General features: G+C 46.3%; 1 protein-coding gene across 1 annotated transcript in view; it reads left to right on the forward strand.

Moving 5' to 3' along the window:
- Window positions 1–19,208, forward strand: part of HSF2BP (heat shock transcription factor 2 binding protein) — a 62,957-nt gene that overhangs the window by 33,656 nt on the left and 10,093 nt on the right. Inside the window, exons 4-5 of the mRNA XM_056551856.1 lie at window positions 2,802–2,919; window positions 2,997–3,100. Coding sequence (XP_056407831.1) covers window positions 2,802–2,919; window positions 2,997–3,100 — 222 coding nt within the window. The remainder of the gene's footprint in view (window positions 1–2,801; window positions 2,920–2,996; window positions 3,101–19,208) is intronic.

A 19,208-nucleotide genomic window follows, 5' to 3' on the forward strand; every position in this document is an offset into this window, starting at 1 on the left:
ATGTTGTGGTGATTATTATATGTCGTAGTAATTATTATATGTCGTGGTGATTATTATATGTCGTGGTGATTATTATATGTCGTGGTGATTATTATATGTTGTGGTTATTATTATATGTTGGGGTGATTATTATATGTTGTGGGGATCATTATATGTCGTAGTGATTATTATATGTTGTGGGGATTATTATATGTCGTGGTGATTATTATATGTTGTGGTGAGTATTATATGTTGTGGTGATTGTTATCTGTCGTGGTGATTATTACATGTCCAATCCCCCCCAATTGTCACCTCCCCCCCCATGTCACATCTCCCCTGGTCGTCGCCAAAGGTAATTTTCTCAGGGGGCCATGATAATATGTTGTGGTGATTATTATATGTCGTGGTGGTTATTATATGTCATGATGATCATTATATGTCGTAGTGATTATTATATATTGTGGTGATTATTATATGTTGTGATGATTATATGTTGTGGTAATTATTATATGTCATGATGCTCCTTATATGTCTTAGTGATTATCATATATTGTGGTGATTATTATATGTTGTGGTTATTATTATATGTCGTGGTGATTATTATATGTTGTGGTGATTATTATATGTTGTGGTGATTATTATATGTCGTGGTGATTATTATATGTCGTAGTGATCATTATATGTCGTGGTAATTATTATAAGTTGTGGTGATTATTAAATGTCATGGTGAATATTATATGTCGTAGTGATCATTATATGTCGTGGTAATTATTATATGTTGTGGTGATTATTATATGTTGTGATTATCATTATATGTTGTGGTGATTGTTATATGTTGTGGTGATCATTATATGTTGTGGTGATTATTATATGTCGTAGTAATTATTATATGTCGTGGTGATTATTATATGTCGTGGTGATTATTATATGTTGTGGTTATTATTATATGTTGTTGTTATTATTATATGTTGTGGGGATTATTATATGTCGTGGGGATTATTATATGTTGTGGTGAGTATTATATGTTGTGGTGATTGTTATCTGTCGTGGTGATTATTACATATTGTGGGGATTATTATATATTGTGGTGATTATTATATGTCGTGGTGATTATTATATGTTGTGGTGATCATTATATGTCGTGGTGATTATTATATGTTGTGGTGATTATTTTATGTTGTGGTGATTATTTTATGTCGTGGTGATTATTATATGTTGTGGTGATAATTATATGTCGTTTGATTATTATATGTTGTGGTGATTATTTTATGTTGTGGTGATTATTATATGTCGTGGTGATTATTATATGTTGTGGTGATTATTATATGTCGTAGTGATCATTATATGTCGTAGTGATTATTATATGTTGTGGTGATTATTATATCTCGTGGGGATTATTATATGTTGTGGTGATCATTATATGTCGTGTGATTATTATATGTTGTGGTTATTATTATATGTTGTGGTGATCATTATATGTCGTGTGATTATTATATGTTGTGGTGATCATTATATGTCGTGTGATTATTATATGTTGTGGTGATTATTTTATGTTGTGGTGATTATTATATGTCGTGGGGATTATTATATGTTGTGGTGATTATTATATGTCGTAGTGATCATTATATGTCGTAGTGATTATTATATATTGTAGTTATTATTATATCCCGTAGTGATTATTATATGTCGTAGTGATTATTATATGTTGTGGTGATTATTATATGTAGTGGTGATTATTATATGTCATGGTGATTATTTTATATTGTGGTGATTATTATATGTCGTGGTGATCATTATATGTCGTGGTGATCATTATATGTCTTGGTGATTATTATATGTGGTGATTATTATATGTTGTGGTGATCATTATATGTCGTGGTGATTATTATATGTGGTGATTATTATATGTTGTGGTGATTATTATATGTTGTGGTGATTATTATATGTCGTAGTGATTATTTTATATTGTGGTGATTATTATATGCCGTAGTGATTATTATATGTAATGGTGATCATTATATGTCGTGGTGATCATTATATGTCTTAGTGATTATTATATGTCGTAGTGATTATTATATGTCGTGGTTATTATTATATATTGTGGTGATTATTATATGTTGTGGTTATTATTATATGTCGTAGTGATTATTATATATTGTGGTGATTATTATATGTCGTAGTGATTATTTTATGTTGTGGTGATTATTATATGCCGTAGTGATTATTATATGTTGTGGTGATTATTATATGTCGTAGTGATTATTTTATATTGTGGTGATTATTATATGCCGTAGTGATTATTATATGTCGTGGTGATTATTATATGTGGTGATTATTATATGTGGTGATTATTATATGTTGTGGTGATCATTATATGTTGTGGTGATTATTTTATGTTGTGGTGATTATTATATGTCGTGGTGATTATTATATGTTGTGATGATTATTATTTGTTGTGCAGCCCTAGAACTGGCAGCGTTCCCATTGTTCTGGGATTTGTGGGTGACATTAAGGAGTTCTCCATGCTCTGTGACTGGGCGTCATATTTATATACATTACAGATCGACGTATGAATGAATTTTGGTGTGGCACCTGTGATACTGTATATACGTAGGAGGAGGTTCCCGGCGCGGTCCATGGCAGGTCTGGCTACATACCCTTGGGACCAGGATTGGTTATAACCCCTAACAGGGTGACTAGGACTCTTCTCGTAGGGATCTCCATGTGGTGGTCAGAATATGTCATCGGTCATGTGACCTGTATCGGGATATCCTCCCCTCTTGGCTCCGCCTCTCACCTTTTCCACTCCTCTTTCCTGGTAGATGTGGCTGCCGTGTCTTGTGGACGGGATTTCCTGATGTCTTCCTGCAGAGAACTTCTGGAAAAGTGGATGGAGCTCCTGGGAAAGATCAGAGTGGGGAACTGCCCTCAGCTCCGAGTGTGAGTGAGGATGACTATAGTGATAAGCGTGGCCAGGGATCAACGCACCACCATAATCTGCTCTCTTTTTTCGGCAGCCTCATCCTGATGACTCTGTACAACGTCTCCATCCATCGTGAAGGCCTCGTGTGGATGAGTCAGTATGGCGGACTCATGCCTCAGCTTCAGCAGCTCCTGACCGGTGAGGGTATATATAAAGAGGGGGCATAATAAGGGTTAAAGAAGGATCAGGGGGCATCGAAACACAAGAACAAGGGGCACGATCAGAAGCAACATGAGAAAATGGTATAATATAGATGGAGATACACACATTATATATATATATATAGATTGTGGGAAATTGCTGCACAAGTGGTGGAAACAAGCAGAATGTTGGTGCAAAAACAAAAGGGTTTATTAAAAAGCAAACCAGCATGAACATAACAGTTCAGCAGAAGCTTAACATCAGCTGTTAAAGGGGTATTCCACCCCTAGACATCTTCTCTCAGTGGTCCCGTCGCTGGGGACCCCCGCGTTCTCAGTAGTGGCACCCGCCGTCATCACAGAACAGAAGAAAATCTCTGATACAGGGGCTGGAGCACCGTGCCGTCATAGCCTCGCCCCCTCTATGCAAGTCTATGGGAGGGGGCGTGACGGCTGTCACGCCCCCTCCCATAGACTTGCATAGAGGGGGCGAGGCTATGACGTCACAAGCTCCCGGTGTCGGCTCCAGCGTTCGGAACAGTTTGTTCCAAACTCTGAGCAGCGAAGTACCCCTTTAAAGCTGCATGGCAGTGATCCAAACTACGCACAGGTCAGTAACCTACTGCTAATGACTAAAAATGCTCTTTTTCCCCCACGAGCTCCGGGACTTCAGTGGCACATATATATATATATATATATATATATATATATATAGCAGTTTCTTTGCTGCAACTTAGCTCCATGGAAATGCCGGAGCGTACTGCCGGATCGGTCTCCGTGACACTCCTGGAAGCTTACTAGTTGATACAGCAACCTACTTGGCACGTATCTACCTTCACCACTTTACCTGCTGGTCGCCTACAATATATATATATATATATAGGGGCCATTTATCATTATATATATATATATATATATATATATATATATATACACACCGTTTTCACTGTCTATATTGCGCAATCTTTTTTGTGCAATTCAGTTTTTTGCATGTTTTTTTCTGTCATTTTTGATAGAATTTTACAAGTGGAATTCTTAATCACGGTGTACGGTAGAGCTGATTATGTGGTGGACATCGATTTATCAAATGCGTCTTTTCTCTTTACACACACAAATTTTGCGAAAGTCCTGATTTTATTGCACAAATATACACCATCAAGGAGGACACAAAAAAAAGGTGATAAGAATAAGTCCAGTGATATGTAATACATATTTAGATCAGACTCCGATCTGTACAGACTGCAGATCTGTAGAACTGTGTAAAATTCAAACTCTACCTGTTCTTGATGAGTGCAGGAGAGTGTAACCATGGTGACTGTACAGCTTCCAATACCACTGTATGTGCAGGAGGAAGAAGGAGGTAGGTCTATGTATATGTGTGATCATGCAGCAAAGCTGAGTGTGTGACTGTGTATGCAGCAGAGCTGAGTGAGTGATCATGTGTATGCAGCAGAGATGAATGTGTGATTGTGTGTATGCAGCAGAGCTCAGTGAGTGACTGTGTATGCAGCATAGCTGAGTGTGTGACTATGTGTGTGCAGCAGAGCTGAGTGTGTGATTGTGTGTATGCAGCAGAGCTGAGTGTGTGACTATGTGTATGCAGCAGAGCTGAGTGTGATTGTGTGTATGCAGCAGAGCTGAGTAAGTGATCATGTGTATGCAGCATAGCTGAGTGTGTGACTGTGTGTATGCAGCAGAGCTGAGTGAGTGATCATGTGTATGCAGCAGAGCTGAGTGTGTGATTGTGTGTATGCAGCAGAGCTGAGTGTGCATGGTCATGCATACACATAATCACACATTCAGCTCTGCTCCATCCATGTACATGATCACACACTCAGCTCTGGTACATGTACACAGTGTTTACCAACCAGGGTGCCTCCACCCAGCATGCCAAGTTTTGCAACCCTTGGAGGCATTCTGGTTGGTAAACACTGATATAGAGGTAAGGGGACAGATTGTTCAGAACAGTTACATATTTTTTAACCCCAGACATTCTGTGCTCTTTATAAAAATGTATGATTTTACTATTGTGCAGAGTTTTGTTCGGCACACACTGCTGCTCCAGCACTAGATATGTGAGCAGTGTACAGTGGGAAAATGCCTCAGCCCTGTGAATTGTGCGGTAGAGAAGGGGTGCACGGTAGAGCCGGGGGGTTCTATATTTGTGTAAAATTAATCAAAGGACGTGCACAACTTTTGTAAATTTTGAGCAAGAGTGGAAATTAGACAAGGAGTGTAAAGGGGCAGATCTGTGTCTACAATAGACAAATAATGAGAAATCTACCCAATGTGTATATAAAGTGTAGACTAGATGGGCCGGGGGTATATATATAGATGGGCCGGGGGGTTTATATAGATGGGCCGGGGGTATATGCATAGATGAGGCGGGGGTATATATAGATGGGTCGGGGGTATATATATAGATGGGGCGGGGGTATATATATATAGATGGGCCGGGGGTATATATATAGATGGGGTGGGGGTATATATATATGGGCCAGGGGAATATATAGATGGGCCGGGGGTATATATATAGATGGGGTGGGGGTATATATATATGGGCCGGGGGTATATATAGATGGGCCGGGGGTATATATATAGATGGGCCAAGATGTATATATATATAGATGGGCCGGGGGTATATATATAGATGGGGCAGGGGTATATATAAAGATGGGCCGGGGTATATATAGATTGGCTGGGGGTATATATAGATGGCCCGAGGGATATATATAGATGGGTCGGGGGTATATATAGATGGGCCGGGGGTATATATAGATGGGCCAGGGTATATATATAGATGGGGCAGGGGTATATATATATAGATGGGTCGGGGGGTATATATAGATGGGCCGGGGGTATATATATATATAGATGGGGCAGGGGTATATGTATATATATATATATATATATATATATATATATATATATATAAATAAGAATGACTAGTAATATATGGTACCGGGGAAAGGTCAGTATATATGGTGCCATGTCCTCACCTGTACTAATATATATATATATATATATATATATATATATATATAAGAATAAATCCTGACATTATTATAATGACTAGTAATATATGGTACTGGGGAAAGGTAAGTATATTTGGTACCATGTCCTCACCTGCAGCGGCAATGGGTGCCGCTGCCCCTTCTCTCCCCCTGACTATCGGCGCCGCTGCCCCATTGCCGGCACCGATAGTCAGGGGGAGAGAACGGGCAGCGGCACCGATAGCCAGCGGGAGAGAAGCAGCGGCAGCAGGGCTCTAGACCCCAGGAAAGGCAGGGGGAGAGAAGCGGGCAGCGACGGCCTCTCTCCCCCTGCCTTTCCTGGGGATGTATCGGGGTATACACACTGTTACGCCGAGCGCTCCGGGTCCCCGCTCCTCCCCGGAGTGCTCGCTACACTCTCGCTACTGCAGCGCTCCGGTCAGATCCGCTGACCCGGTGCGCTGCGATACCGCCTCCAGCCGGGATGCGATTCGCGATGCGGGTGGCGCCCGCTCGCGATGCGCACCCCGGCTCCCGTACCTGACTCGCTCTCCGTCGGTCCTGTCCCGGCGCGCGCGGCCCCGCTCCCTAGGGCGCGCGCGCGCCGGGTCTCTGCGATTTAAAGGGCCACTGCGCCGCTGATTGGCGCAGTGGTTCTAATTAGTGTGTTCACCTGTGCACTCCCTATTTATACCTCACTTCCCCTGCACTCCCTCGCCGGATCTTGTTGCCATTGTGCCAGTGAAAGCGTTTCCTTGTGTGTTCCTAGCCTGTGTTCCAGACCTCCTGCCGTTGCCCCTGACTACGATCCTTGCTGCCTGCCCCGACCTTCTGCTACGTCCGACCTTGCTTTTGTCTACTCCCTTGTACCGCGCCTATCTTCAGCAGTCAGAGAGGTTGAGCCGTTGCTAGTGGATACGACCTGGTCACTACCGCCGCAGCAAGACCATCCCGCTTTGCGGCGGGCTCTGGTGAAAACCAGTAGTGACTTAGAACCGGTCCACTAGCACGGTCCACGCCAATCCCTCTCTGGCACAGAGGATCCACCTCCTGCCAGCCGGCATCGTGACAGTAGATCCGGCCATGGATCCCGCTGAAGTTCCTCTGCCAGTTGTCGCCGACCTCACCACGGTGGTCGTCCAGCAGTCACAACAGATAGCGCAACAAGGCCACCAGCTGTCTCAACTGACCGTGATGCTACAGCAGCTACTACCACAGCTTCAGCAATCATCTCCTCCGCCAGCTCCTGCACCTCCTCCGCAGCGAGTGGCCGCTTCCGGCCTACGACTATCCTTGCCGGATAAATTTGATGGGGACTCTAAGTTTTGCCGTGGCTTTCTTTCCCAATGTTCCCTGCACTTGGAGATGATGTCGGACCAGTTTCCTACTGAAAGGTCTAAGGTGGCTTTCGTAGTCAGCCTTCTGTCTGGAAAAGCTCTGTCATGGGCCACACCGCTCTGGGACCGCAATGACCCCGTCACTGCCTCTGTACACTCCTTCTTCTCGGAAATTCGAAGTGTCTTTGAGGAACCTGCCCGAGCCTCTTCTGCTGAGACTGCCCTGTTGAACCTGGTCCAGGGTAATTCTTCCATTGGCGAGTACGCCGTACAATTCCGTACTCTTGCTTCAGAACTATCCTGGAATAATGAGGCCCTCTGCGCGACCTTTAAAAAAGGCCTATCCAGCAACATTAAAGATGTTCTGGCCGCACGAGAAATCCCTGCTAACCTACATGAACTCATTCATCTAGCCACTCGCATTGACATGCGTTTTTCCGAAAGGCGTCAGGAGCTCCGCCAGGATATGGACTTTGTTCGCACGAGGCGTTTTTTCTCCCCGGCTCCTCTCTCCTCTGGTCCCCTGCAATCCGTTCCTGTGCCTCCCGCCGTGGAGGCTATGCAGGTCGACCGGTCTCGCCTGACACCTCAAGAGAGGACACGACGCCGCATGGAGAATCTCTGCCTGTACTGTGCCGGTACCGAACACTTCCTGAAGGATTGTCCTATCCGTCCTCCCCGCCTGGAAAGACGTACGCTGACTCCGCACAAAGGTGAGACAGTCCTTGATGTCAACTCTGCTTCTCCACGTCTTACTGTGCCTGTGCGGATATCTGCCTCTACCTTCTCCTTCTCTACTATGGCCTTCTTGGATTCCGGATCTGCAGGAAATTTTATTTTGGCCTCTCTCGTCGACAGGTTCAACATCCCGGTGACCAGTCTCGCCAGACCCCTCTACATCAATTGTGTTAACAATGAAAGATTGGACTGTACCATACGTTTCCGCACGGAGCCCCTCCTAATGTGCATCGGACCTCATCACGAGAAAATTGAGTTTTTGGTCCTCCCCAATTGCACTTCCGAAGTTCTCCTTGGACTACCCTGGCTTCAACACCATTCCCCAGCCCTGGATTGGTCCACTGGGGAGATCAAGAGTTGGGGTCCCTCTTGTTTCAAGGACTGCCTTAAACCGGTTCCCAGTACTCCTTGCCGTGACTCTGTGGTTCCCCCTGTAACCGGTCTCCTTAAGGCCTATATGGACTTTGCGGATGTTTTTTGCAAAAAACAAGCTGAGACTCTACCTCCTCACAGGCCTTATGACTGTCCTATTGACCTCCTCCCGGGCACTACTCCACCCCGGGGCAGAATTTATCCTCTCTCTGCCCCAGAGACTCTTGCTATGTCTGAGTACATCCAGGAAAATTTAAAAAAGGGCTTTATCCGCAAATCCTCCTCTCCTGCCGGAGCCGGATTTTTCTTTGTGTCCAAAAAAGATGGCTCCCTACGTCCTTGCATTGACTACCGCGGTCTTAATAAAATCACGGTAAAGAACCGCTACCCCCTACCTCTCATCTCTGAACTCTTTGATCGCCTCCAAGGTGCCCACATCTTTACCAAACTGGACTTAGGAGGTGCTTATAATCTCATCCGCATCAGAGAGGGGGATGAATGGAAAACGGCATTTAACACTAGAGATGGACACTTTGAGTATCTGGTCATGCCCTTTGGCCTGTGCAACGCCCCTGCCGTCTTCCAAGACTTTGTTAATGAAATTTTTCGTGATCTCTTATACTCCTGTGTTGTTGTATATCTGGACGATATCCTGATTTTTTCTGCCAATCTAGAAGAACACCGCCAGCATGTCCGTATGGTTCTTCAGAGACTTCGTGACAATCGACTTTATGCCAAAATGGAGAAATGTCTGTTTGAATGCCAATCTCTTCCTTTCCTAGGATACTTGGTCTCTGGCCAGGGACTACAAATGGATCCAGACAAACTCTCTGCCGTCTTAGATTGGCCACGCCCCTCCGGACTCCGTGCTATCCAACGTTTTTTGGGGTTCGCCAATTATTACAGACAATTTATTCCACATTTTTCCACCATTGTGGCTCCTATCGTGGCTTTAACCAAAAAGAATGCCAATCCTAAGTCATGGCCTCCTCAAGCGGAAGACGCCTTTAAACAGCTCAAGTCTGCCTTTTCTTCTGCTCCCGTGCTCTCCAGACCTGACCCATCTAAACCCTTCCTATTGGAGGTTGATGCCTCCTCAGTAGGAGCTGGAGCGGTCCTTCTACAAAAAAATTCTTCCGGGCATGCTGTTACTTGTGGGTTTTTTTCTAGGACCTTCTCTCCGGCGGAGAGGAACTACTCCATCGGGGATCGAGAGCTTCTAGCCATTAAATTAGCACTTGAGGAATGGAGGCATCTGCTGGAGGGATCAAGATTTCCAGTTATTATTTACACCGATCACAAGAACCTCTCCTATCTCCAGTCTGCCCAACGGCTGAATCCTCGCCAGGCCAGGTGGTCTCTGTTCTTTGCCCGATTTAATTTTGAAATTCACTTTCGGCCTGCCGATAAGAACATTAGGGCCGATGCTCTCTCTCGTTCCTCGGATGCCTCGGAAGTAGAGCTCTCTCCGCAACACATCATTCCTCCTGACTGCCTGATCTCCACTTCTCCAGCCTCCATCAGGCAAACTCCTCCAGGGAAGACCTTCGTCTCTCCACGCCAACGCCTCGGAATCCTCAAATGGGGTCACTCCTCCCATCTCGCAGGTCATGCGGGCATCAAGAAATCCGTGCAACTCATCTCTCGTTTCTATTGGTGGCCGACTCTGGAGACGGATGTCGTGGATTTTGTGCGAGCCTGCACTGTCTGTGCCCGGGATAAGACTCCTCGCCAGAAGCCCGCTGGTCTTCTTCATCCTCTGCCTGTCTCCGAACAGCCTTGGTCTCTGATTGGTATGGACTTTATTACAGACTTACCCCCATCCCGTGGCAACACTGTTGTTTGGGTGGTCGTTGATCGATTCTCCAAAATGGCACATTTCATCCCTCTTCCTGGTCTTCCTTCAGCGCCTCAGTTGGCAAAACAATTTTTTGTACACATTTTTCGTCTTCACGGGTTGCCCACGCAGATCGTCTCGGATAGAGGCGTCCAATTCGTGTCAAAATTCTGGAGGGCTCTCTGTAAACAACTCAAGATTAAATTAAACTTTTCTTCTGCATATCATCCTCAATCCAATGGGCAAGTAGAAAGAATTAACCAGGTCTTGGGTGATTATTTACGGCATTTTGTTTCCTCCCGCCAGGATGACTGGGCAGATCTTCTACCATGGGCCGAATTCTCGTATAACTTCAGAGTCTCTGAATCTTCCTCCAAATCCCCATTTTTCGTGGTGTACGGCCGTCACCCTCTTCCCCCCCTCCCTACTCCCTTGCCCTCTGGTTTGCCCGCTGTGGATGAAGTAACTCGTGATCTTTCCACCATATGGAAAGAGACCCAAAATTCTCTCTTACAGGCTTCATCACGCATGAAGAAGTTTGCTGATAAAAAAAGAAGAGCTCCCCCCATTTTTTCTCCTGGAGACAAGGTATGGCTCTCCGCTAAATATGTCCGCTTCCGTGTCCCTAGCTACAAATTGGGACCATGCTATCTTGGTCCTTTCAAAATTTTGTGCCAGATTAATCCTGTCTCTTACAAACTTCTTCTTCCTCCTTCTCTTCGTATTCCTAATGCCTTTCACGTTTCTCTTCTTAAACCACTCATCATCAACCGTTTCTCTCCCAAACTTGTTTCTCCCACTCCTGTTTCCGGCTCCTCGGACATCTTCTCCGTAAAGGAGATACTGGCCTCCAAGAAGGTCAGAGGGAAAACTTTTTTTTTAATCGATTGGGAGGGTTGTGGCCCTGAAGAGAGATCCTGGGAACCTGAGGACAATATCCTAGACAAAAGTCTGCTCTTCAGGTTCTCAGGCTCTAAGAAGAGGGGGAGACCCAAGGGGGGGGGTACTGTTACGCCGAGCGCTCCGGGTCCCCGCTCCTCCCCGGAGCGCTCGCTACACTCTCGCTACTGCAGCGCTCCGGTCAGATCCGCTGACCCGGTGCGCTGCGATACCGCCTCCAGCCGGGATGCGATTCGCGATGCGGGTGGCGCCCGCTCGCGATGCGCACCCCGGCTCCCGTACCTGACTCGCTCTCCGTCGGTCCTGTCCCGGCGCGCGCGGCCCCGCTCCCTAGGGCGCGCGCGCGCCGGGTCTCTGCGATTTAAAGGGCCACTGCGCCGCTGATTGGCGCAGTGGTTCTAATTAGTGTGTTCACCTGTGCACTCCCTATTTATACCTCACTTCCCCTGCACTCCCTAGCCGGATCTTGTTGCCATTGTGCCAGTGAAAGCGTTTCCTTGTGTGTTCCTAGCCTGTGTTCCAGACCTCCTGCCGTTGCCCCTGACTACGATCCTTGCTGCCTGCCCCGACCTTCTGCTACGTCCGACCTTGCTTCTGTCTACTCCCTTGTACCGCGCCTATCTTCAGCAGTCAGAGAGGTTGAGCCGTTGCTAGTGGATACGACCTGGTCACTACCGCCGCAGCAAGACCATCCCGCTTTGCGGCGGGCTCTGGTGAAAACCAGTAGTGACTTAGAACCGGTCCACTAGCACGGTCCACGCCAATCCCTCTCTGGCACAGAGGATCCACCTCCTGCCAGCCGGCATCGTGACACACACACACACACACGCACCCTCATTTTACAAATGATATTTGGGTAAAAAACTTTTTTTACCCAAATATCCTTGGTAAAATGAGGGTGCGTGTTATAGGCCGGTGCGTGGTATACCCCGATAAATACGGTACGTGCTAACTGGTACAGGCGGGGTAACTGGTACTCTGACGTCAGTGTCCACAGCTCCGCCCAGCTCATGAATATTCCCCCTCCCTCCGCCTCTCCCTCTTCTCCCCACTCTGTAATGAAGACGGCCGAGCGGATCCGGGCATGGTATGCATCAAACTGATCAGTCAGTACCGCTGGTTAGTGCGGGGGGAGCAAGCTGACAGTTTTCCTGTCGCTCCCCCTGTGGGCATGGTGTTGCGGTGGTGGTGGCCGCCGCCGGCGCTACGCCAATGTTGGCTTAGGGACCCACTTTAAATCGGTGTCCTTGAGGTGGCGAGTGGGCTTGTACTTTTTGATTCAAATGTTATAATAACAACCTGTTTGGAATTTATGCTGAGAAGCAATTAGATCAAAATACAAATTGTGGATGTGCGGCTGGGTTTCTTTTTCTCTATTTTAGTTTTCCTTTAATGCCATAACTACTCCCATACGACACCACGAATCTCATATATAACACCGCCAATTAGGGATGTCCCGATACCAATACTGGTATTGGAACCGATATTGGACATTTGCAGGAGTACTTGAACTCCTGCAAATGTCCCCGATATCTAATCTGATACTCGCCGGTGGGACCCCGAACTATGCAGCGCGCCCAGTAGCTGAGCGCATCATAGCCAAGACCTTTGGCTAATGCCAAACATCCACGATCGCGGTGATGTCTTGCATTAACCCTATAGACATCTAAAAGTCCTGAAGTTAACTGCCGGTTAGTTCAGGGATGCTGATTGGAATCACTTCGGTGAAATCACGGTGTCCCAATCAGGTGAGAGAATGGCCGAAGGTCCCTTACCGTGCCCCATGCTGTCCAATTGTCGCTCCTTTACTGCAGCCATCCGTGGCAGGCAGTAGTAAAGGAGCGCCCATAACACATATCATTGATCAGTGTATGCTATCTACAGATTACATGTAATAGTGTCCTATGGGAAGATAGTGAAAAAAAATGTGTGAAAATAAATAAATAAATAATAAATGTGAATTAACCCCTTCCCTAATAAAAGTTTGAATCCCCCCCCCCCCCCACACACACACACACTTTTTAAATTAAATGAAATCTTTTTTTATTTAAAATAGCCCTTCCTCTAATAAAAACAAAAAAACACACCCCTTTTTCCCATAAAGAAAAAAAAAACCTTCACATGACATAGAAAAAAGTAGCAGTAATCGGTATTGACGAGTAATTTAAAAAAAAGTAACGGTACTCGTACTCTGTCTTAAAAAAAATGGTATCGGGACATCCCTACCGCCAATAATAAACGAGACAGACTAATTGTAAAATTGACTGGGATATGTAATAGAAAACGATGACTTAATCACATGACATCATTTGATAGAAAGGCAGCAAATGAGAATCCTCCATTTATGCCTGAAAATCAATCTCGCTTCCTCCCGTATTAGAGGCATAAATACCCCCCATTCTGGGTCCTAACTGAAGCTGATTTAGACCCACACACCGTAGGTCTGGAGTTCTGCCATTATGGGCTACATCCATGTGTCTGGCCAATGGGGTATCTCCCTGCATTCTGATGGTACTGAGATGTTGTGACAGTGAAATTTCTGCACAGTTTTGCCCACGTAGAATTTAGGGCTCATACATTGGACAATTGGGCAAGTGTCATATTTGATATAAGCACCAGTCAGCGGGATTCCCCTAACGTCTGTCCAGCAGCACAATGAAGGGGTTAAACTCCTCCCCTGTGAACTGTCACGACCTAGGATATTTGACAGAAATAAAAAAGACTAAGCCTTTCCCCCTAGAAGGAGATATAAGGCTACTAATGCCACTCCCCCTTTGAGTTTTTTCAGTCCTGTGGGCCGGACCGGGTGTCGCTCTGTTCTCCCTTACTCAGATGGCCACCAGATTCAACAACAAACTCGAGAACTTCTGCTGCCTATACTCCCTGGACAGGCCGCTGGCGGTAGATGCAATGTCCATACCTTGGACATTCCAGCTGGCCTACATATTTCCCTCGACTTCGATGATACCCAGGGTATTAATGAAGATCCGGGCCTCGGTCATAGCACTGATTCCCTTCTGGCCCAAGAGGTTCTCTCAGCTGATGATGATGAGCAAGGGAATGTATTGGAGACTTCCACTTCAGTGGAATCTGAAATCCCTGGGATCTCAGGTCTGCCACAACCTAGCAGCTCTCAATCTCACGGCCTGGAGATTGAAAGGTCCATACTAAAAGCCAGGGGCTTTTCGTACCAAATTTTGAATACGCTTTCTCACTCTAGGAGTGAGACTACTAACAGAGCTTATGCAAAATCAAAAAAGTTTTTTGGCCTGGTGTACACTGAATAAAGTTGATGTTTCCTCACCTTCTACCCCACAAATACTTGAATTTCTTCAGGATGGGTTGGAAAAGGGTCTAGTGCCTAGTACTATTAAGGTCCAGGTGGCAGCAATATCGGCTTTCTTATGTAAAAAACTGCTTCCAATCACTGAAATTAAGAATTTCATTAAGGCTGTTTCCAGACTTCGCCCTAGAGCTATAACACCTATTGCACCTTGGGATCTTTCCATAGTACTTAAATAACTATGTAACTCACCTTTTGAAGAAGCATCCTTGAAGAACCTTTCGCTTAAGGTCGCTTTTTTATTAGCCAATACTACAGCTAAAAGAGTGGGGGGAGCTTCAGGCGCTCCCAGCTAAGGAACCCTATGCGGTATTCCTTCAGAATAAAGTCTTGCTGACATTTTTGCCATCCTTTATGCCTAAGGTTCCTACCTTTGTTAATCAAGAAAGTATGATTGTACTCCCAAAATACAGTCCACAAATCTCTGAGGAAGAGGATGAAAATCTTCAGACGTGGGATCTTCTTAGATGTCTTTAGGAAAGAGGATAATCTTTTTGTTGCTTTTCAGGATACAAATCGAGGGAGGAAGGCTTCCAAACCCACCATATCCAGATGGATCTGTGACTGTCTCTTATCTACATATAAGACAGCTGGAGTAAGTCTACCAGAATTCATTAAGGCCCATTCTTCTCGGGCAGTTTCCGCCTCTTGGAGTGCTCCATTGACCTTTTTCGAGCATTACCGGCTGGGGAATTTATCTTCGGAGAAGAATGTTTTTTCCTAATGTAATTAATGCTGTTAATTCTTAGTCCCACCCTGGAGTTACTATTTAAATCCCCTTCATTGTGCTGCTGACAGACGTTAGGGGAAGCTTAGATTTAAGTATTTAATCTTGTTTCCCTTAGTCTGTCAGCAGCACAAGCGTCCCTCCCTTTATGTGTGTTTCTTCTTTTTTACGTTATAATTGCTCAAAGGGGGAGTGGTGTTAGTAGCCTTATATCTCCTTCTAGGGGAAGAGGCTTAGTCTTTTTTTATTTCTCCAGGTCCTGCCAGTTCACAGGGGGGGAGTTTAACCCCTTCATTGTGCTGCTGACAGGCTAAGGGAAACAAGATTAACAACTTATATCTAAGCTTAACACAAATGGACAGAAGCTGCAGTAACCACATGGATATGAGCCTGCCACTTTACCAGATAACCGGGAGCCTACCACATTACCTGATAACCAGGAGCCTGCTGCATTACCAGATAACCGAGAGCCTATCGCATTACCAGATAACCGAGAGCCTACCGCATTACCAAATAACCAGGAGCCTACCGCATTACCAGATAACCGTGAACCTGCTGCATTACCAGATAACTGGGAGCCTACCGCATTACTAGATAGCCAGGAGCCTGCTGCATTACCAGATAACCGGGAGCCTACCGCATTACCAGATAACCGGGAGCCTACCGCATTACCAGATAACCGGGAGCCTACCGCATTACTAGATAGCTAGGAGCCTACCGCATTACCAGATAGCCAGGAGCCTGCCGCATTACCAGATAACCGTGAGCCTGCTGCATTACCAGATAACTGGGAGCCTACCGCATTACTAAATAGCCAGGAGCCTGCTGCATTACCAGATAACCGGGAGAATACCGCATTACCTGATAACCAGGAGCCTGCTGCATTACCAGATAATCGGGAGACTACCGCATTACCAGATAACTGGGAGCCTACCGCATTACCAGATAGCCAGGAGCCTGCTGCATTACCAGATAACTGGGAGCCTGCCGCATTACCAGATAACTGGGAGCCTACAGCATTACCAGATAGCCAGGAGCCTGCTGCATTACCAGATAACTGGGAGCCTGCCGCATTACCAGATAACTGGGAGCCTACAGCATCACCAGACAACCCGATGAGGATAACCCCTTTGTCTAGATGTTTGATATAATTTTCCACTTTCACGCAGGAAATAGTCTCCTCCGAGCAATTTCTCCTTGCCCTGAGGTATTGGCATATACCGGATGCCCCAGGTGCCAACTACTCTGGTGCAGGAGACATAGGCTTCCAGAATATATCCATCTGGATGGGATTTTGTCCATCTATATAAATGAATGGACCGCCGACCAATCTGTGATGTGAAGGCCATGCTGATGTTATTATGGTGAGAGTTATCTGATTGTTATTATGAGATTCGTGGTGTATTATGGGATGTGGCATTAAGAACCTATGGAGTTACTCACATTTTTTCCGTATATTATAGTCGGCATTTACTATAGAATAAATTCCTGTGGTGTCTGTGACATCATCTCCATTTTCTCCATTATAATAAAGGCATTTATCTCTAGCACCAGTGTCCCTGATCTGTGAAGTGTTTTCTATTCATCTCATTGGAGGATGTTCTCAGAGATTGTGAACTATGACATCATTGGTTGTGGATAACGGGCAACGAATACTGATGTCAGAAGGGTGATTATAAATACACCCGCCACCATCTCTCTACAGTCATTGCCACCATATGCCTCTTGAGAATGCCATTGTCCCTGCGAGGAGGGCATGTAGAGGAGGGCATTACAGTAAATACATTAACTAGATCCTGAGACTGGGAAGTATCTAAGCGGTGACCTGCAGCAGCGCACACTCACTGATAACAGAGAGCACACTCACTGATAACGGAGAGGATACTCACTGATAACGGAGAGGATACTCACTGATAACAGAGAGCATACTCACTGATAATGGAGAGAGCACTCATTGATAATGGAGAGGACACTCACTGATAATGGAGAGCATACTCACTGATAACGGAGAGGATACCCACTGATAACGGAGAGCATACTCACTCATAACGGAGAGGATACTCACTGATAACGGAGAGCACACTCACTGATAACGGAGAGGACACTCACTGATAACGGAGAGCACACTCACTGATAACGGAGAGGATACTCACTGATTACGGAGAGGATACTCACTGATAATGGAGAGCATACTCACTGATAACGGAGAGCATACTCACTGATAACGGAAAGGATACCCACTGATAACGGAGAGCATACTCATTGATAATGGAGAAGATACTCCGGGGATCACCTTCCACTACTCTCTGCTCTGTCTCATATAAGTTTTACACATCCTTTTCCTCACCCCCTGGTGAGGAAAAAAAACGTCCTCCTCTGTAACCAACCACAACAATTATAACCAAACCCATCCTACAGTCTGGGCAAGATACATCAGAGGACCTGAGTGGAGGCCCAGAGACATCAGAGGACCTAAGCAAAGGCCAAGAGACATCAGGGGACCTGAGTGGAGGCCAAAAGACATCAGGACCTGAGCAGAGGCCAAGAGACATCAGGACCTGAGCAGAGGCCAAGAGATATCAGGGGACCTGAGCAGAGGCCAAGAGACATCAGAGGACCTGAGCCGAGGCCAAGAGACATTAGGGCACCTGAGCCAAGGCCAAGAGACATCAGGACCTGAGCAGAAGCCAAGAGACATCAGAGGACCTGAGCTGAGGCCAAGAGACATCAGAGGACCTGAGCTGATGCCAAGAGACATCAGAGTACCTAAGTAGAGGCTAAGAGACATCAGGACCTCAGCAGAGGCCAAGAGACATCAGGGGACCTGAGCAGAGGCCAAGAGACATCAGAGGACCGGAGCTGAGGCCAAGAGACATCAGGGGACCTGAGCGGAGGCCAAGAGACATCAGGATCTGAGGTGAGGCCAAGAGACATCAGGACCTGAGACCTGAGCAGAGGCCAAGAGATATCAGGGGACCTGAGCAGAGGCCAAGAGACATCAGGGGACCTGAGCAGAGGCCAAGAGACATCAGAGGACCTGAGCCGAGGCCAAGAGACATCAGAGGACCTAAGCAAAGGCCAAGAAACATCAGGGGACCTGAGCGGAGGCCAAGAGACATCAGGACCTGAGCAGAGGCCAAGAGACATCAGAGGACCTAAGCAAATGCCAAGAGACATCAGGGGACCTGAACAGAGGCCAATAGACATCAGAGGACCTAAGCAAAGGCCAAGAGACATCAGGGGACCTGAGTGGAGGCCAAGAGACATCAGGACCTGAGCCAAGGCCAAGAGATATCAGGACCTGAGCAGAAGCCAAGAGACATCAGGGGACCTGAGCCAAGGTCAAGAGACATCAGGACCTGAGCAGAGGCCAAGAGACATCAGAGGACCTAAGCAAAGGACAAGAGACATCAGGGGACTTGAGCGGAGGCCAAGAGGCATCAGGGGACCTGAGCAAATGCCAAGAGACATCAGGGGACCTGAACAAAGGCCAAGAGACATCAGGACCTGAGCCGAAGCCAAGAGACATCAGGACCTGAGCAGAGACCAAGAGACATCAGGGGACCTGAGCCGAGGCCAAGAGACATCAGGGACCTGAGTCGATGCCAAGAGACATGAGGACCTGAGCAGAGGCCAAGAGACATCAGGACCTGAGCAGAGGCCAAGAGACATCAGGGGACCTGAGTCGATGCCAAGAGACATCAGGACCTGAGCCGAGGCCAAGAGACATCAGGACCTGAGCAGAGAAAAAGAGACATCAGGGGACCTGAGCCGAGGCCAAAAGACATCAGAGGACCTAAGCAAAGGCAAAGAGACATCAGGGGAACTGAGCAGAGGCCAAGAGGCATCAGGGGACCTG

The sequence above is a fragment of the Hyla sarda genome, unplaced genomic scaffold (assembly GCF_029499605.1).
Source record: "Hyla sarda isolate aHylSar1 unplaced genomic scaffold, aHylSar1.hap1 scaffold_1246, whole genome shotgun sequence".
NCBI lineage: Eukaryota > Metazoa > Chordata > Amphibia > Anura > Hylidae > Hyla > Hyla sarda.